This window comes from Chelmon rostratus, chromosome 6, assembly GCF_017976325.1.
Source record: "Chelmon rostratus isolate fCheRos1 chromosome 6, fCheRos1.pri, whole genome shotgun sequence".
Lineage (NCBI taxonomy): Eukaryota > Metazoa > Chordata > Actinopteri > Chaetodontiformes > Chaetodontidae > Chelmon > Chelmon rostratus.
The window spans coordinates 29,497,600-29,518,509 of NC_055663.1; the positions used below are offsets into that span (position 1 = coordinate 29,497,600).

Below are 20,910 nucleotides of genomic sequence, written 5' to 3' on the forward strand. Positions count from 1 at the left end.
CCTGGTTTGATTCACACATTCAAACAGTTTTTACTTTTGTCTTTAATGTTTCGACAGTTTTGTCATTCATGATCCCAAAAACACACACGTTCATTTATTAAAGTTTGTTTTGATAAAAAACAGTAAAAATCATTGTGACGTTTTCTTCTTTCACTGTTTATGTGAATGTGTGTATTATAATAATTTGCTAATTTAATCAGCTTTGCACAAATTTTATTCACACTTTGGTTTATTAATTTATTGGTAGTTTTTGTATTATTAAGTCACTATAATTAAAAGTCTTTTAATGACTCTGTTGGCACTTTACAGCCTCCATAACTCCTCATTCCAGAGAAATAAAATAAATAAAATTAGAAATTCCTCTCGGCGCCGCAGCATCGGGCTCGATCAGAGATCAGAGATCCTAAACCGAAACTTTCTGCACGTTTTCCTCTGAAACTTTCCGTCCTCGCTGAATCGTCCTGTTCCAGATGATCTTCTCAGCTGTTCTTTGTTTGATGCTGAAGTGAACGAGGTTAAAAGTCTTTGGACGCACTGAGCTGCAGGTTTAATGTACCACCATTTAAAACCTGGAACCAGATGATGCATTTTACTTCAACACCGGGACACTTCTCCTCAGCTGCTGGTGACTCGCTGCAGATTTGTAAGTACAGAACTCCAGTATTTATTTTTTATTGATTTATACTTCCACTGTTATTTCTATACATTTCGAGGTGAACTCCACGTAGATTAAGATACTCAGTCGTGTCCATGTACGCTGTTACTTCTGTGGTTTGTGCGTATTTTACTTGTGTACTTCTACTTGCACTGTAGTATTCTTTTACAAAACTAACCCGTGGGACTACTTCCACCGCTGTGTTGCTGAAGTCTGATTTTGAGTTTTGGGTCTAGTCACAGGTTTAGTGGACCGGATCCTGGACTACTGGAGCACCCCCGCTCTGACGCTCTGGTTTCTCGGCCTCCAGCTCAGAAGGAGAAAAGACAATCAGCCTGTTTGCTTCCACTGATTTGGAGGCAGCCATGCAAACTAGGTCAGCGAGCAGGGGATAATTGGGTATGTAATTATGAAAAGTCAAAAATGCAAATGAAGGTGAGGATACTGCGGCCGGTCAAGATGACGTCTGGACACTTGACCTATTTTCCGTCCTGAAAAGGCGCGTTTCTTCCAGAGTCTTAACCCGGATTAACACGTGGGAAATCAATTGGAATAACCAGTTCAGTGCAGGGATTAAAGCATGACTCCATAAAAGGAAAATAAATAATCCACAGGTCGGACAGGACTTCATCAGACCGCGTTTATCGTCTCTGTTTCTGTTCGTCTCGTTAACACCTCTCTCCTGTCAGGCCCGTTTGCTCCATCTCTGGCTTGCAGTTGTGACCTCTGACCTTCGGCCCCCTTCCTGACGGTCGTCTGTGAGGCCGGCGTTGGTGGCGCTGAGGCTCATTCTGCTGCTGTGAGTGATTCTGGATCAACACAAACACAACCTGCCGTCTCAGCCGGTGTTTGCTGCCTCCTCATCCTCCGGGTGGGAGTCGGTGTTTGTCCCACATATCAAAATGTCTCCAGCAGACGTCGACTGTTGATCTGTGAAAACGGCTCCGTGTGAACATCTCAACTGCTGGTTTAATTATTCTTAGCTCTGCTCTCTGAAGGATGAACTCTCATATGTTCGGTGAGTTCCACATCCAACAGATCTGAGACGCTGTGTGAAACATCAGTACGACAGAATGTGATCACCTGTTAATTCTTTTTAACAGAAACTGACCTGAAAACAGCACAAAGTCAATATATTTACTGTCTGAGCTCATCAGCTTCAGTGATTTCTGTAAATATCTGCTGATTCTGGATCTGATGCAGCAACACGTTTCAAACATGTTGTGACAGGAGCAACTAAAGACTGGGAAAGATGTGGAACGCTCCAAAAACACCTGTTTGGATCATTCCACAGGTAAACAGGTTGATTGGTAACAGGTGAGAGCATCATGATTGAAAGGCTCAGTGGTTCACAGAGAGGATGGAGCGAGGTGATTGGATAAAGAGATTAATACCTGGACTCAGGAACACTTCAGGAAACTGGAAATGATTGATTCTGTTTTTATTGATGTTTCACACAGCGTTCTTGTATTCGGCCAAAGTGAAGCAAACTTCAGGCAGATATTTGTTGTCTGTCTGAGGGTCAGCGGCCTTAAATCAGGCCAACTTTAGGCCACGTTCATCAAACTAAATTTACCTGTTTTGTGTTTTTTTTTAACCAGATTTCTGACCTTCAGTAACTGAATCTTTTGGTTGGTGAACATGTGTTGTTGTAATTCTGCACACGGCAACAAAACAGGCTCTTTCTTTGGTGTTCTTTCACGTATTTAATCCCCTAGCTAATAATCCAGCAGTGTTTCCAGCTAAAAAACAAACATGTCAGTACCCCATGCATCACATTTAGTCTGTTACAAAATCCAGAATATAAAAGCATTAATGTTCTGCCACTAAGCAATTAGAATCAAACCAAAACATTTGAATGCACTAAAAATGGTAAAATATAAAAATCTAAACGTATAAATAGAAATTTGGTCCATCGAGTTGATTACTATAATATTATTTACATTAGATTATTATTCTTATTATTCCAGGCCCTTATTTTATATTGACTTCAGCAGCACGCTGCTGCTACCGCTGCAATGGTATTTACAGAGAGGAGTTGAGTGCAGGAGCTCTATAAAAGACAAGCTAACAAAATATCTCATTTGATGTAAAAAGATGCAGTTTTTCCCTTTTTCCCGTTTGGCTCAGTGCCAATAAATACAAAGGTCTAGGAACAGTTTGTTAGTCGAGTGAAACGTCTCAGGACGGCACAGCGTTACAACAGTTAGTCTACGGATCGTATCAAAGTTAGAAGAACAGGATGAAAAATACAAAAAGGCACACATTACAAAACCGCAGGGAGTCCGGATCCAGCGAAGAAGAAATCCGTTCGAAACGTGCCGACCTCAAACTACCTCGTCCTGAACGATGCAGGTTTTACTTCGTCGCCGTAGCGTGAGTCTGGCGGCAGGAGGAGTTCTGTTGGCGGTCGAGGAGGAAGGACAAAACGCTGCTGCTCATTTGTAAAAGTTAAACAGGAGTTCTTTGTGTTTCTGTGGCAGTTACACCAGAGATTCGAGGCTCTCGGCGGCGCTGGCGGCGCCCACCACGATGGTGCCGTTGTTGTCGGAGGACTGGAGGGTTTTCTCGTCTTCTTGCGTCCCGATGAGACTCAGCATGGCTTTGTACAGGAACTGATACTGCTCCTGTAAATCAACAACAGGTAAGCAGCTGGGATACATGAAGGATGGTTTAGTTTCCCACCATCACTCTGGAAGGGCGCTAATTCACGGGTTCGTAATTTTGGAATAATTTCGTAGAAGTCGGCTGGAAAGAACAAAGCAGTTTGCTGCTACATCTTGAACGAAACAAGCACATAATTCCTTTATTAATACATTCAAATTGATTGTTAAAATGTTCCAACTGAACACTGTTTCCACACGGCGGCCATTTTCCTCTGATGTCATGCTCAGGGCGGGAAGCTGCTGCTCTCAAAAACATGAAGTAGTACTGTTTGCTGATTCCAGGTGGTTTAAACACAAGAATCTGACAAGTCCTTATCATTTCACTGCTTCCTGATTGAAATCTGGAGGGACATCGGGCCATATTTCAAGAGAAAACAACAAGATAACCAGCTAGCTACTGTTAGACAGATAACGTTAGCATGCAGCCCCTTCCCAGCTAAGATTAGCGTATAATGGTGTTACATGAGATGAGAGGAAAAGGTGTAAACAAGTCCTGAAACATCAACACACATGTTGGACACATTTACTGAAATGACCCACTTTACCGTCTTGCTTACACACGCATGTTCTGGTGAAGTCGGTAACGTTACGTGGCGTTCTGCTCACTGGAACACATTTTTCTGTCTTGCGTTCAGATTACATCCGACACAAAAGTGTTTCAAGCACTTTAGCATGTTTGCGTAGCATGAAGAGGCTGCAGAGACCTGCCCGCTACATTACAGTATGCTACATCGTTAGCTCGACCACATCCAGCGTTTTACCTCCAGCCTTAAATACACGTGTCCAACATGTGAGGTATGTCTCAGGACTCATTTACACCTTTACACTGTAACACTATCAAACAATAATGTTAGCTAGGAAGTGGCTGAATGCTAATGTTAGCTGTTGTCTAACAGTAGCTAACTGGTTATTAAATATGTTGCTTTCTCTTGAACTATGGCCCGATGTCCCTCCAGATTTTCATGATCCATCCTCTTTTCAGTTGCTGATTAATCAGGAAACAGTGAAACGATAACGACTTGTAACCAGGAGCACAGCAGTGCGACGTTAGCCTGCTGATAGCAGCATTTGAGCATCCCACCCTGAGGAAAATGGCCACTGTGTGATTATGGTTTATTACCACCTATAACAGGGTTTGTTTTTATTAAATTTTTTTAGGAATTGACAGACCAGTTAAATGAAGTATTATTTTAATGCTATAGATTAGAGGAAATACCACCAAAACTCATGTTACCATCATTATCATTACTATTATTAATGACTTTTACAATTTAGTCTCCAACAAATGATGCTACAGCGAGTTTCATCCTCACTCAGCTGCTTTGTTTTTACGTGTAATTCATGTGTATGTGGTTGTATTAAACTGCACTGTACAGTTTATTTTCCATGGAAACAAGGAAACACAGCGTGACGTCATTTTACGATACTGGCCACTGATATTTAGTATTTCAGCAGCGATGAATCCTGTGAAAACGTCACACCTCGAGTTATAAAGTGTCACACTGGAGCTTCAGATTATAGCCTGAGTCATGTGGGCCACCATCAGACATTTTTTTTATGATGTCACCTTATTGATGGACAGAACTATGAAAATATCAGCCAGGTCCTGGTAAGCTGCAGTTAAAGATTAGCTGTGTCAAAGGCAGTATCATCAGCGTATTGAGACGAGCAGTCTTACGATGTCGCTGAAGATTCCCGGTCTCATGAGGTTTGTCAGTTTGGCCACTTGGAAGACGTCGACCGAACCTTCGGCCTCCAGCTGGCGAGTCAGAGATGACAGAGCGCAGAACGTTCCCGCGGTGACTCCTCCCACACTGGAGAAAGAAAAACATTTTCACCTTTTGACTGTTATTATTACAGGAAATGCCGAGCAGGCAGGGAGGGTCTTACTCATCGTGGACCACAGTCGGGCCGTCCTTGCTGCCGGTCTCCTCTTTCACCAGGTTCAGGAGCTCAAAGGTGTTGCTGATGGGACTGTCCGGGTTCGGCCAGCGGGGGGCGCAGTAGTGTTTCACCTCCAGGACGTAGTCATCCTGACGGGGAGGAGAGAGATCAGATGTCTGTCATGAGTCGTGAAAGCCCCTGAATCCAAGTGGTGATTAACAATCAAACTGTGTCATGATACTTCCACCTGTTACCAATCAACCTGTTTACCTGTGGAATGTTCCAAACAGGTGTTTCTGGACTGTTCCACATCTTTCCCAGTCTGATCCAGCTCTGGGTGAACTGACCCGTTTAATGATGCTGTCATGTCCAGGTTGAACTCACCTGCGTAGCCTCCAGAACATAGTCCTGGACCACCAGCATGTCCTCGTTGGTCAGACAGACGTGGTTCTCACTCCTCTGACTGACAGTGAACATGTCGTAGCTGATTGGCTGCCCCTTGCGAGGCCAAATGACGCACGGCTCCACCTCCTCCGTCTAACAACACAGGAAGTCATCATCAGAAGACACAAGATTTAAGTTCTGCTTCTCCCAGCAGCACCACTGCATCTAATCCTGCAGTCAGAAACCAGACTGGAGGTGTTTTTGTGAAGTTTAAAGGAACAAATTGGGAAATATTTTTATTTTCTTTCTAAGAGAGAGATGAAAAGATGGATAGCGAGTCACGTCTCTGTGTTGATGCTGCATTCATGTCAGCAGGTACATAATACAAACGACGTGTCGACCCTTTTACATGGGCTGAACTGAATGTTGAAAAGTGGATTTTATTTGGAGGCAGTTGTTGCAAACCGCCAACACTTACAAAAATGATTCAGCTCATTTAGAAGCGTCGAAACGTTGCCTGCGTCTGATTTAAAGGAGTACGACCAACCTGCTGACATGAATGCAGCATTAACACACAGACACGAGATCGTTATCTGAATTTAACAAACACTTCCTCACCTCTCCTGACGGCGTCCCCAACAGTGACACAATGACCTGGGCGTTGTGGTCCCATACCATCCTCCAGAAGTCCTTTATGGTGTCCGGCAAAGGATTCTGGGTAATGATGAACTCGTTGCTCTGCCTGTAGCCCTGCAGGAACAGAAGCACGACGTCGTGTCTACGATGATCGGGCTTATTTTCAAACTGTGATCAGCAGGATAGTTCGTTTCTCAAATGTCTCAAACTGAGCACGCACGCTCAAGTGCGTCCAATCAATAAAGAACAAATATTACAGCTACGCAGGTGTGGAAACAGTGATTCATTCCAGGTGTATTAAAGGAACGGTACGACAATGAGAAGACTGTTTCAAAACTAGGCTGAACCAGGTTTGACATTACGGCCGTCGCCATCTTGGTTTTTTGGAGCCAAATGTGACCATATTTGGATGAGAGGGTGGAGCTGTGGAGGACATGCAGGACACGACTCACAAGGTAGCCACGCAGTAAAGAATACTCCGCACTATCGTCTGTTTTACGCCAAATTGGTTTATAATGTAAAAAAATGACCTTCGTGCTGTCTTAAAGACCTGAAACTGGCGACTGGTGACATCAACTCATTAAGGAACTGTTTGAGAGGCAGGGTCACTTTCTCATAAGCTTGTATACAATCAGGCTTCTTTTCGCCCCCTGCTGGCCATGAGAAATAATGCGGCTTTAAGGATCTAGTGAATTGGCTTCACTTTTCAGACCTGGAAGCTCTGTCCTCTTGTTCTGGACCTCTGTAATTAAACGGACAAAACTCAGACCTGGACAGGATGAGTTTGTTCTTACAGTGATGTACGATGCGTTAATGTAGTCCGACGTCTCCCCCGCCGTCGTAGACAGGCGTACTCGCGACCTCTCGACTGCAACGACAGAAGAGAGATTTCAGAGTCATGCAGCGTTGTTTCGTCTCGTCTGACTTCAGCAAACTGCAGCCGAAGAGGCAAATGAAACACGAGCATCAAGCTAACGCTCTTCTTCCTCGTAGCTGACGGACATGTCGGACTCACCGGGAATCACAGAGCGGCTTCGGTTCTTGCTGCGGTTGCAGTCCTGCAGAGCTCCAGAGAAGTCACACTGCTTCACCCCGGAGTGACAAACCAGCTGCGGAGAACACCAAACATCTGTCAGCCGCCGAAGGACCAGCACTGAATCATGAGCTGATACAGCATCAGCGCACAGCGACACACCTGCCGTTATCCTCCACTAAATTCAACGACTCATTAGACTTCAGCAGAAGTTCACTGAACAAAGAGCAGAACTGTGTGATGAGCCGCTCACCGTGAACTGTTTGTCCAGGTGTGTCCTTCCAGCCGGCCCCGGGATCAGTAGCTCGTCCACGTACCTGTGCAGGTGAGACGCCGCCACCTCTGTCTCTCCGCACAGGATGGCTTCCACCAAGGCATCATGGATGAAAACATACTGTTCCTGCAGAGAGAGAGACAGACAGACAGAGAGACAGACAGACAGACAGCGCTGCAGTGAGTGAAGCCGGAACATGTTCTACCTTCAGTACACCTGCGCTGACTCAGACGTCGCCTGTCAAACTTAATCTACCTTATTTTTACTGTTATCAAGTTTTAATTTTCTTCTTCATTTCTGTCTTTGCTGTCAAACACTTTGAGCTGCGTTTTTTTGTGCTGCTGAATAAACAATTTAAATAATTCTCTTTTGTTCTGCGGCTTCTTTTCATGTTAAATCTTCTTCAATAAAAACCCTGAAAACGAGACAAAGTGTCTGCAGCCGTGCCAGCAGCTCTCTGAGGCTTCAATGTCTTTACAAAACCTCGTGGTCGCCTTGACCTGCAAACTGGGTCAAACTAAAGTCTGTTTAAATGTGAGCTTTATGCACAGACAGGAAGTCGACCTCTGACCTCTGTCTGAACCAGGTAGTTCCTCTGCGTGCGGATGTGTTTCAGGAAGCTCGTGATGTTGACGCTGTTCTCGTCTCTCATCTGCTTCAGCATGCTGTCCAGGACGATGTACGTTCCCGTCCGGCCGACGCCGGCACTGCGCAGCAACGAGAGGCGAAGACGTGATGAAGCCAGGGTTTCCCGATGTCAGGTAAAAAAGATGGAACAAACGGAGCTCTTACCTGCAGTGAACCACCACCGGCCCCGCGCCGTCCGCCCGGGCTCTGGAAGACTTGCGGACGAAGCTGAGCAGCGGCAGGGCGAACTCCGGGACGCCCATGTCGGGCCACTGGGTGTAATGGTACTGCATCACTGTCCGCTCGTTGCTCCGCCCCTTCTGGGAGCCCTGCAGGTGGAGACCAAACAGGAAGTGATTCAAAGAAAACCTCCGGCAGGGACTGGTGCTGGTCCAGACACGTCCCCCCCCCCCCCGGGGCCATAAAAACATTCACAATCTGGAATCTTTAGAATGAATCTGACTTTTTATTTTTAATCCCTTTATTTTCATTGTGCCTACTTTAAAGCTGGAGCTAAATAATAACACATTCCTCCTCTGACTAATGAAAAGTTTAATTTCTGAGCCATAAAACCGGAGTTCAACAGGCTCTCAAGCTTTTCTTCCACAGCCTCGTTGGGTCTGGGTCTGAACTCAAGGTCGACATGACTGTGAGACGAGTTTATGACTCTTCTACTCGCCTGAACTGTGAGTGTCAAATTAAAAGCACTGTTTCATTCATTTTGGGAATATATTTTAAAAACTGAATGAATTCAGAAGAGCAGAATTATTAAAAAGCGACTTTAATGATATTTTAAGTACTTTGAGTTTATTACTGCATCATCAAACCGCAGTTTTAGTTAACTGGCAGAAAATTGCTCCTTAAGTTAGTCGATTGCGATGAAACGCTGCTCATTCAGGCTCCAGAAACGTTTCTGATCACTGTGGCTGGGGCCGCTTTGCCCCGAGTAAAGAAAAGTTTGACGACAGACGACCAAATCAAGTTCAAATTGAAGAGATGTGAGGCCTGGAGATGATGTTTGAGTATTTTAATTAATTTTTGATCTACTTCACTTTCAAAGACACCCGGAGAATTTCTAGCATCTCAAGAACCAACATTTCTGACAGCACTTGAATGCAGCTGCCACAGTCGCTCTGTGCTCTGATTGGCTGTCTGTCTGACCTTCTTGGCGTGGGTGTTCCTGACAGTGAAGGTCCTCTGGGTGTAGTAGGCGAGCGTTCTGCTGCTCTTCACCGTCACCAGGAAGCTGCCGTACTCCTCCTGCACCTCCACCGGCCAGTACTGGTCGCACTTCCTCTGAGGAGACGAGCATCACATCGGTTCAGTTCGGACCAGAATTAAGTTTGTTCAGAATAAAACTGAAGACATCATTCAAACGTGAAAACTGTCTGCCAGCATTTAAATGCAAAAAAAAAAAGTTCTCACCCAGTTTATTAATCAAAAAATGAAAAACGACGTTTGGATCAGATGGATGGATTCAGGACTAAAAACACCTCTCTTCCTTTATTTAACATTAGAATATGCATGTGAGCGATGATCAGCTCAGTCCAGAGTAAGTCTCAGGGTCACTTCTGAAGTACAATAAACGTGGAGGAATTTTTCAGATCTGGTCACTCACTCTTCCTTTCTCCACCAGGTTGGTGATCATGACGATGATGCAGACGTTCTGCTCCCAGACCATCTTCCAGAAGTCCTCGGTGCTCGACCTCAGAGGACCCTGAGCGGCGATGTACGACCGCGGCTTCCTGAAGCCCTGAGGAAACACACAGCGGCCGCGTTGGCTTTTAAAAACTGCTGAAAGACCTGCAGTCTCAAGAAAAACACAAAACTGAAAACACTGGTTTCCATAGTAACAGCCAGACATTAATGCTGCAGGACAAATATGATTAAAGGTGCTTTCAGATGGGATTCATCCTGTGGGAACCATGAATGGGCAAATTTAGCACAAACCTGTGTAGCAGATGAGATATTTGACTGTATAAATCAAACCTTTGGCCTGATGGATGGAAACGTTCTGAGAGGTTCCAACACATTTCACTAAGGAAAGCTAAAAAAGTCAAACCCATGAATGTCTATAAAATATCATGATGGCCCATCAGCTTGGACCAAAGTGGTGGACCAACACTTACACTGCTGGAGGAGACCAAACCAGAGCTCAAAATCACTTCCTGCTGCTTTAAAATCAGCTGTAAGACTGATTTACGACAGGGTCCTTCAAACCTACAATCAGTTAATTCATCTCATTAGACTCGACACACTCCCGCGTTTCAGATCGGTAGTCACGCATTTGACTCATTTTGGTGCCTGCATTAAAGGATAACTTTGGTTTTTTACAACCTGGACCTTATTTCTAGCATTAAATACGACCATTTACTCCCCCAGACAACTTTGGTGGCATTTGGAGTCGTTTTGAAGAAATTAGCCCCAGAGGAGCGGCGCGTATATCCGTATAATGCGAGTACTCGGGGCATCCATGCGCAGCCTCTATATAACGCATAATCTGCTGAAACTCGTTCATATTCCAATATTTAGTTATGATATGCTGGTGCTATTCCCCTCTGAGCCCGTGGTGGCATGTTATCAACATCCGGCGTCTCTAGACAACTACCTCTGACGTGGATGATGTCATTACCGAACGCCGGGCGCTGCGAGCAGCCAGCCACAACACGGCTGACTCTGCGGCGGTCGGCTACGAATACGCAATAACGAACCATAGCTGTGCCAAACTACAGCTAAACTAGCCGACCGCCGGCTCAGAGGGGAATAGCACCAGCATATCAGAACTAAATATTGGAATATGAACGAGCTTCTGCAGATTATGCGTTATATAGAGGCTGCGCATGGATGCCCCGAGTACTCGCATTATACGGATATATGCGCCGCTCCTCTGGGGCTAATTTCTTCAAAACGACTCCAAATGCCACCAAAGTTGTCTGGGGGAGTAAATGGTCGTATTTAATGCTAGAAATAAGGTCCAGGTTGTAAAAAATGAAAGTTAAGCCACAGTCCCACTGACTGTGTCACGTTCTTCCACTGATCTACAGCAGGATGTGCAGCAGGGCGCCAACAAAGACAGAAGAAGAAGAAGACCGCTTAGTAATAAACACGGATACAAACAATGCTGACTTAAAATAGTTTGCAAACGTTTTATGAGGAGGGAAATACGCACATTCATCAAACGTGTTCGAGCTCAAGGATCCACACGATTCATGTTGGTGAAAAGCTCTGAATGTAAATATAACTGCCGTTTGTCTAAAAGAAAACTCGGCAGGCACCTCGGAGGCCGGCACGGGAGAGAAGGTGTCACATGTTCTCAGCAGAGGGCAGCGTTCAATCACTCGCTTTAATAGTTCCATAACCTTCACATGACTGACAGCGTGAAGTTGCCTTCGTACTGTGAGACGCAGACAAAAGTGTGAGCTCGAGAGATCCTCAACATGCTTTTACCAACTTTGTAACCTGTATGCCGGCTCTCCAGAGAGGCCATGACAGTCAGGGGGGGGTTTTGTGTCGACTCTGCCTTTCACAAAACAACAAGATACTGGAAATGAGATTTTAATGGTACGGTGATCAGAATAAAGGAGAGCCACGCAGGTCCCTGCTAACAACAGCCTGTCTAATGAATAGGCTCAGAATCGTGCAGGGGGGGGGGGGTACTGACTTCGGTTTAGGAAGACAGAAGGTAAAGAGAAGTGGCTCGGATAATAAAATTAAAATAACTTTTTGCTGCGTTTGCCTGATTCAATGCGCAGAAACGAGTCTGGTGGTGAAGACGAAGGCTTCAGTTCGTAAAGAGCTCGGAAATGAAGCGGGTTCCTTACGTCCACGTAGTTTGCGTTGATGTAATCCCTCGTCTTCCCGTCGGTGTCGGCCTGCGGTGAGAGTCGCACCCGGCTGTGGTCGTCTGAGGTGTAAAGACAAAATACACAATAAGACAAAAAGCAACGATCTCAATAAAAACTGACAGTTTGCAGGTTTATAGTTTCATGGACTTGGCATTCATCTGGACTATTTGCAGCGGCGGATGAATCCACATTCGGTGCTGTAGTGAGTGTTATATAATCGTATGTGCTCAGCTCGGCTAAACACGTCCTGCTGGACGCACAGAAATAAAACAAAACATTTTGATTGAACCACAGGAAGAAGATTTAGGAGCTGAAAAATAAATATCAGAGGAAGAAAGTCACACACACGCTGATGGTTGTGACGGCTGATATTTCCTACTCAACACTCGCCTTTGCTCTGGTACGTACAAAACCTGAAATTTAGTCAAAGTGATCTAATCATGACTGGAAGCTGTAGTTTGTGCTCATGAGATCTAAATATTTTTCTCTTTCTAAGTTGTAAAAAGCAAAAAAGCAAAGCGGAGAGACCGTCGGTGTGCACTCACAGGCCAGGATGTTGCTGTATCTGTTTTTAGTCTTGTTGTCAGGATGGTTGGAGCTGTCGGTCGTCATCCCCATGTCCACCGTGCACGCCTGAACCTCCTTAACACACACACACACACACACACACCAAAGTAAAGCTTCAATCCCTCCAGGACCAGAGGTGGGAGGTACGTTACATTAGAGTCTCCTACACTACATTTATTTTTCTAAATTAGTTTACATTTCACACATCGTAAAATATTACTGGCTTCACATGAAACTTTTCAGTTTGTTTCTGATACTTCGTCACTTTTTCCAGCACCTTAGAACGACAGAAGCTGAAGATCAATGTTTAAACGAACTGAAGGAAATTAAATGAACAAAGAAGCCATACGAGGAGTAAACAAATACACTAAACTGATGAAATAAAGTCTAAAAATGGCAAAATTACGATTTAAATTAACTACAAGGTATGTGATGGAAGAATAAATCAACAAGATCATGAGATAAGAACTTTCAGGACAGTTTTGGTACAAGCACATTTTCCATTTCAACACCTGAACAGATACAAAACATCGACTCTGCTGAAGTCACAATAACCTTTAGAGATTATTTTAGAGCATCTGTCGACTGGTTACTCGAGATAAATGTGATATTTCTACACAAGTAAATGATTTTGTTACTTCTTTCATGGATTCGTTAGAGTTGGATAAAACACAATAAAGCAGCCATGCTGCCAATTTATCTTAGTGGCCAAGTGTGGTACTGCAACAACAAAACTACTGCAGTCTACAAATAATTTTAATGTTAATTAAAGTAATTATTTTTATTTTTTTGAAGGATAAAAGTTAATGTTTGCTATTTTCCAGGTCTTAAAAAGCTATTTTTATGTAAATGATGTAATCTGACTGTAAAATTTAGGGGACAAAGAAGCGAAGTCAGGCAGGGAAAAAACTTTTTCTGGTGAGCTACTTTGCAAAGAATGGGAACCCTTTCTGAGCTCTGTGTTTATTTCTTCAAATACATCCATGACTTCCTCCACTGGTGTCAAACGGCAGCCGTGCTTCGTAACATCAACAGATCCACATTAACAAGAACACATGAACAAGAACGCATTACAAGACGAGACAAAAACAGCTAGGAGTGCAGCAGTGAATAAAGACGTCAGGAGGAGAGCGTCTTACCTCGTAACTCTCCTTCAGTATCTAATGATGAGGGTGAGGAAGCAGCAGGCAGCAAGGATGTTTCCGTGACAACACAGTCAACCAAAGAGGTGCAAAAATACAGATTACAAGACAACACAGAAAACAACTCCAGACTAATTCATTTCACAATGCAGCTCATGCTACGGCCAACACAAAGGGAGGCTCAACGCAAAGACGAGCAAGGTTTAGTTAATTCAAACTTAAATTAAAGTTCGGGGCGTGCCACGATGCATTCTGGGAATTCTAGAGTCAAACACACCATCTCTGTCTTTCAGTATAATTTTGGTATCCTGCTACATTTTTTAGACCTTCTAATGTTTCAACGTCTCGACATTATCTTTACAGAATCAACCTGGACAAGATTTACTGTCTTTCTTTTGGATGTCTCATGAACAGAACAGTACGGACTCATGTACTGACTCATGTACTGACTCATGTTCTGACTCATGTACGGACTCATGTTCTGACTCATGTTCTGACTCATGTACTGACTCATGTTCTGACTCATGTACTGACTCATGTACTGACTCATGTTCTGACTCATGTACTGACTCATGTACTGACTCATGTACTGACTCATGTTCTGACTCATGTACGGACTCATGTTCTGACTCATGTTCTGACTCATGTACGGACTCATGTACTGACTCATGTACTGACTCATGTACTGACTCATGTACGGACTCATGTACTGACTCATGTACGGACTCATGTACTGACTCATGTTCTGACTCATGTTCTGACTCATGTACTGACTCATGTTCTGACTCATGTACTGACTCATGTTCTGACTCATGTACTGACTCATGTACGGACTCATGTTCTGACTCATGTACTGACTCATGTTCTGACTCATGTACGGACTCATGTACTGACTCATGTTCTGACTCATGTTCTGACTCATGTACTGACTCATGTTCTGACTCATGTTCTGACTCATGTACTGACTCATGTTCTGACTCATGTACTGACTCATGTACGGACTCATGTACTGACTCATGTACTGACTCATGTTCTGACTCATGTACTGACTCATGTACGGACTCATGTACTGACTCATGTTCTGACTCATGTACTGACTCATGTACTGACTCATGTTCTGACTCATGTACGGACTCATGTACTGACTCATGTTCTGACTCATGTACGGACTCATGTACTGACTCATGTACTGACTCATGTTCTGACTCATGTACTGACTCATGTACTGACTCATGTTCTGACTCATGTACGGACTCATGTACTGACTCATGTACTGACTCATGTTCTGACTCATGTACTGACTCATGTTCTGACTCATGCTTCTCAGACAAGTGGGATTGACCAAGATACTTAAAGAATTTTCCTTTCTTTGCCTCTTTACTTCACTGTTCTTTTACTCTGTCTTTTTGCATCCTTCCCATCCTCCATGCTGTCCTCTCTGTCTCCTTTTTCTATTTTTCTTCTGCCGATTTGTAGCTGACACAAATATTTGATTAAACAATTAGCTTCCCCTCCACGTCTCGTTGTCTTTGAGTTGATTTTTCCTTTGTGGCACATTCAGAAACAAAGTGGAGCTTTGATTCAGGAAGTGACTGTCATGTTACCTGTTGACTGTTTGTTCTGCTGACAGTCGACAGGTAACAGACACCTGACAAGCTGCTCCCACAGATGACCAAACCAACCAACCGACTGCAACATTCACATCTCACACCATCAGACAACTGAGTATACACTGTAAGTTCTCATTTTTATCACTGTTCCTGTTTTTCACGATGATTTCCTGATAATTCTGATAGCAAACTCCAAAATACCACATTTCCTCAAATTAGTAGTCTAATACAAGCCAGGTCTGAATGCCGACTAAACATAATTGATGCAGTATTTCCATCACTTTAATTTTACACATTCTACCTTTTTCTGAAATACTCACCTAAAGTATTGTTATGCTATTTCAGTCACAGCAGGTGTGTGTGTATTAAGGTCTCAGCCAACTTGTATTTTGTAGTAATGTACAAACGCCATAAGATGGCAGCAGCTACATTTCAAATATCGCATGGGAACCTTATTAGTCAATTAGATTTCCACAACATGTTCCTGAAAATGTTTTACGATTAAAACCTGTATTAACAGCGTAATGAAGTAAACTTTAACGGGCAAATATGACTAATTATACTAAGACATGTTATTAGAAATAAAGGCCTGCCTGTAATACAAGCCTGTTTCAAATAAAGGCCTGGTTCCTTCTGCAGTTGAGGTAAATAAAGGTCTCTATTTGAGGAAATGTGGTAATCACGTAATGTTGCAGTCAAAGTGTATCCAGTAACGGTGTCACATCATCCCAACTCATCATGCAGCATGCAGACAACAACATGATGACTGTCAAACACACACAAACATCCAAGTTTCAAACAGTAGAGAGAATATCTGCAAAAACATTACGTTTCAATTTCAGTCATCAGTTTAAAAACGGAAAAACAATCCGATCCTTGTACCTCGAACTCTCGTTGAAAGCCGTGGGAGTCGTGAAGCTCAGCCACATGTTTGACAAACTCCTTGACTGGAAGAGCTGCTTCTTTGTCTGGAAGACAAACAGGAAACAACCCCGAAGGAGCAGAAGTGGTGCTCCGGTCAGAATGTGTGTGTTTGTATTGTGTCTGTGCTTGAGTTGTAGTACATGTTCAGGAGTATGAATATAGATGGAGGTAAACCTCTCTCTTGTCGTGAGCACATTTTTGAAATTGAGGATTTTTTAAAGCGACGACATATTTGAAACATGAGGACGTATTTCGACAGGCCATTTTCAGATATTAGATTTTTTAGAAATGGAGGTTATTTTTTAAAGTGATGACATTCTCAAGGAAAGAAGACATTTTTAAAAGAAAAGTCTTTTTTTTACAAAACTGATAACAATTTGGAAAGGAAAGACATTTCAGAAGAGTGGGGACATGTTAGGAAGATGAGGATGTGTTTAGAAAGTCATTTTCAGAAATTAAAGACTATTTAGAAATTAAGAATATTTTTCTTAAAGTGACGTTTGAAAAATGTATTTTCCAATAAAGTGAGGACAAATGCTATTTTTCACGCTAAAACGTGTGTGCGTATGTGCGTGCGTGTGTGTGTGTGTGTGCGTGCGTGTGTGTGCGTGCGTGCGTGCGTGTGTGCGTGCGTGTGTGTGTGTGCGTGTGTGTGTGTGCGTGTGTGTGTGTGTGCGTGCGTGCGTGCATGCGTGTTACCAGATGTTAACGCAGCAGTGGACGGTGCAGTGATGACTCTGGGTGATGAGCTGTCGTCGATATAGAAGTGAGCTGTCTGAAAACATGTCCTGCAGATATAAAACATGCACGCACGCACGCACACACACACACGCACGCACGCACGCACGCACGCACACACACACACACACACACACATACACACACACACACACACCAGTGAATAATAGAATATACTTATTATAATAAAATAACTCGAAAAGTTCTGCTTGTGAAAACAAAGAAGTATAGAGCAGTAAATGTATAATTTCAAATGATTTATAATTTTAATTAAACTGTGTTTTGCAAACATACAGAGACAATATGTTCAGCACATCCTGAAAACCAGCAGAAATGTTCGACTCCACAGAAAGAAATTAAAATAAAGGACAATACTTTGTGTAGAAAACACAAATATGAATAAAAAGATGTTTTTTTGTTAAAATATACAGTATCTGAATGTCGTATTTCTGAGCCTGTACTGGATCTGACACTGCAGAATCCGCTGAAAGGCAGAAGCTGCTTTTGTTTTCGTACGACTCTACGTTGTCCCAGATTTTGGAGAATACACGAATAATCTTCCCACAAACACAAGAAAAAAAGCTGTTCTGTTAATCCTCGACAAGTTTTTAAAGGGATGAGGTCGCCTCTGATCTGAACCTGCGTTGTCTCAGCCAGAAATGGACATCAGGGATTATCACCGACTAATAAATAAAGAAGCAGAAACAGCGAAGGGTTGAGATTAGAGACACTCTGGAGGAAACGCAAACTGTTATTCTCTCAGCAGGTCTGACAAGTGTTTATTTCATCTTGAACACGTTAACTTCCACAGATTTTCACTTCATTTTTATTTTTCTATCAAAAGAAAATAAACAGAGATGCAAACTCTGTTTCCCTTCATGTAAAAAGTGAAAATCAATCAGAAATAAATGTGTAAATGATTGATATGAATAAAGCCTTTTAACACGAGTGAATGATGAATGTCTTTACTGACAACATTAAAATAACTGCTTTTGTTTTCATCCCTTATTCTCCTTTAAGCTGATCAACATGTGTGCAGACAAACAGCCGTTTAGTTAACGCTGATGCATTTGGAGCATTTATTGATCTGCTCTGTCCCTGATAGTGAGAGGCGACACTGTCACATCAAAGGTGTTCAGATCCACGCTGACGCAGAGTTAAGACAGTTATTCCGGTGAAGTTTCTCGTCATGAAAAACGTCCTTGTGTGGTCGTAAACATGTTTTGGAGAGGAGGCGTTATCGGCCGCCGCGAGGCCGAGACAATGAGTCGATCTGTTGTTGTTTCTTTGCGGTGCAGCCGCGTGCCGACCCTTTAATGATCGGCTGAACCTGTTTCTCTGCAGCCTGACACGGTCGACCTTGATAAAATGAGAGTGAACATTTGCTTGTTGTTAAATGACTAACTGACCCAAAAAAAAAAAAAAAAGCTTGAGGTTTGAAAACGGAGCAGAAAATCACATCATTTGTAGTTTATATTAAACACAAAGTGATTCACATAGAATAATAAATTACCGTAATTTCCGGACTATAAGCCGCGACTTTTGTCACAAGCAGTGAAGGTAAGAGTGAGACAGGTGGAATATATGTGTCGAGTTTAATGTAACTTCGCGCTTTGTGCATGAATAAAAGTAGCATGAACAGACCCTCATCATGGAAAATGCAAGAAGAAATGCATGTGACGCAGCTTTCAAGTTAAAAGCAATGGAGCTGGCTGATAAAGAAGGAAACAGAGCTGCTGCACGTAAACTTGGCATAAATGAATCGATGGTGAGACGCTGGAAACGGCAGCAGGAAGAACTGGAGCAATGTGAATAGACAAAAAAAGCTTTCAGAGGTAATAAAAGCAGGTGACCCGAACTTCCATGGTTTCAGTGCACAGGAGGAAGACGAGGACGGCTCTCAGTCACTTGGTATGTTTTTGTAACCAGCCCTGTTAGTGAGTGCTAACGCGTTGCTGCTGTGTTATCGCCGCGTCACAGGCACTGTTTGGAAAGGAAAGTTAAGGTATATTATTAAAACTTAAAACTCTTTCTGTGTAAATATCTCATGTTTCAATGTGGGCACATGCGGCTTATAGACAGCTGCGGCTTATGTATGTACAAAATGTTTTTTCCTTTAAAAATGTACTGGGTGAGGCTTATAATCAGGTGCGCTGTATAGTCCGGAAATTACGGTACATTAACGTATTAATCACATTTTATTACAACCTATTGATCAGGTTAAATAATCTCTGGATCTTTATATAAACTTTGTATTTGTGGACTTCAGAGACAATAAAAGCTCGTGTCTCCAGACTGATCAGTGTTTCTAGCTGTTAGCACTAGCTTAGCCACGAGCTATCTGTAATGTCAGTTATGCTTAAATGTCTTCATGTTCTGACAGACGGTATCTGATATTATTGGTGAAAAGGTGAAACCCTGCAGATGCTCATTGGCCAGTTTAGTGTGTTTTACTTGTTTATCTGCTGAGACTGAAACTACTTAATCTGATTATTTTCACGCAGGATGTAAGAAGAAAACAGCTGCTGCTCATTAACGATCACACAGTCGAATCTTTCCAGCCGGTTCTTCATCACGGTCTGTGACGAACTCTGCAGGCGCGAACAAGTCAAACTAATCTTTAGCTTCCAGAAATAACATTTCAGTTTGAAGACAAATGGATGCTGCTGCTGTCTGCGTTTGGTCCTGGACTCCGCTCAGACGCCTGTAAAAACCATTTAGCTACATGCTAATGTTGTAAACTTGCAGACGCGACCGACGTCCCGTCAAACTGCGTGACCTCAAAAGCACAGCAGCAGAGTCCAAATGAGCACCGTGCTGTCAGCACGGAGCGAAAAGGACTCAACGCCGGCAGGATTAGCGCCGTTTGGCCTCCCGCCGCTCGCTCTACAAGACGCTGACACGATTCTTTCTGTCCGACATAATCAGGCGGATGTCCTTTTCCATCCCCCGACCCTCTCTGGACGCTCTGGGCTGAGCGGACGCTCGCGGCGCCGCGGCCGAGGTACATCCTTCACCGAGGATTAATCCTCCCGCTCCTCAGATTATTACCAGCTTAGCACTGCTCAATCTTGGAGATACAACAACAAGCAGGGTGCAAAACAAGAACAATATGTTGAGCCTCCCAGACCGAAGGCGCAGGCTTGTTTACCGGCGTTCGACAGCGTGTCCTTGATTGGATTTCTGAAGTTGGTTATTTCACGGTCTGACAGGCAGCAGAGGTTTTTCTCACTTTTTTTACGCCTTCAGCTCAAGAAGAAAAGAATCGTTTGTGTTTACGCCGCACTTAGACGTAAGAAATACTTTCAAACTTTTCTCAAAGACAATTTTGTTTTTTCCAAATCCAGTATTTTTATACGGTAAAGCTCGATGCATTGAAAAAAAAACAGCATCTCTCAAGGTCAACCGAGAGGAATCGAAAACGCTGCCGTCAAAAGCCAACGGCGGCGACGGCTGAAAGGCTTCATTCAGGCCGCCGGCAGCCGCATCAACGGCACGACACAGGACGCATTGTTTGTTAAGAGGCTGCTGGTGATCACACACACACACACACACACACACAAATAAAACACTCAGCACAATGGACGACCAAGCCTCAGACTCAGCTTCCCAGTCAAATATTAGAAGTCTCCACTTCAGGCCCCCCCCCCTGTATTATTTGACATATGACGGGGTTGAAGGGCAGGTGTTGGAGGTTGAGCTCCCATCTGGAGGGGCAACATGTTTGTGTGTTTTGATACTGTATAGACTTCTGACACCTACAACCCAGATTCCAACAAAGTCTGGAAGCATCAGTAAAACCAGAATCAGTCAGGAACAGTTTCCTGAAGTGTTCCTGAGTCCAGGTGTTAATCTCTTTATCCAATCACGTCGCTCCATCCTCGCTGTGAACCACTGAGCCTTTCAATCATGATGCTCTCACCTG

The 20,910-nt window shown here is 43.5% G+C and overlaps 1 protein-coding gene across 1 annotated transcript in view; it reads right to left on the reverse strand.

The window, feature by feature from the left end:
- Positions 1-2,372: 2,372 nt before the first annotated feature.
- The window catches only part of ptprz1a (protein tyrosine phosphatase receptor type Z1a), a 76,069-nt gene continuing 57,531 nt past the window's right edge, over positions 2,373-20,910 (reverse strand). Inside the window, exons 15-31 of the mRNA XM_041939892.1 lie at positions 16,947-17,035; positions 16,206-16,291; positions 13,711-13,731; positions 12,550-12,646; positions 11,981-12,063; positions 9,778-9,912; positions 9,321-9,455; positions 8,325-8,488; positions 8,104-8,239; positions 7,512-7,658; positions 7,241-7,334; positions 7,020-7,093; positions 6,208-6,339; positions 5,590-5,742; positions 5,212-5,354; positions 5,000-5,135; positions 2,373-3,282 (exon numbers count right to left, since the gene is read on the reverse strand). Coding sequence (XP_041795826.1) covers positions 3,139-3,282; positions 5,000-5,135; positions 5,212-5,354; positions 5,590-5,742; positions 6,208-6,339; positions 7,020-7,093; positions 7,241-7,334; positions 7,512-7,658; positions 8,104-8,239; positions 8,325-8,488; positions 9,321-9,455; positions 9,778-9,912; positions 11,981-12,063; positions 12,550-12,646; positions 13,711-13,731; positions 16,206-16,291; positions 16,947-17,035 — 1,969 coding nt within the window. The 3' untranslated portion in view covers positions 2,373-3,138. The remainder of the gene's footprint in view (positions 3,283-4,999; positions 5,136-5,211; positions 5,355-5,589; positions 5,743-6,207; positions 6,340-7,019; positions 7,094-7,240; positions 7,335-7,511; positions 7,659-8,103; positions 8,240-8,324; positions 8,489-9,320; positions 9,456-9,777; positions 9,913-11,980; positions 12,064-12,549; positions 12,647-13,710; positions 13,732-16,205; positions 16,292-16,946; positions 17,036-20,910) is intronic.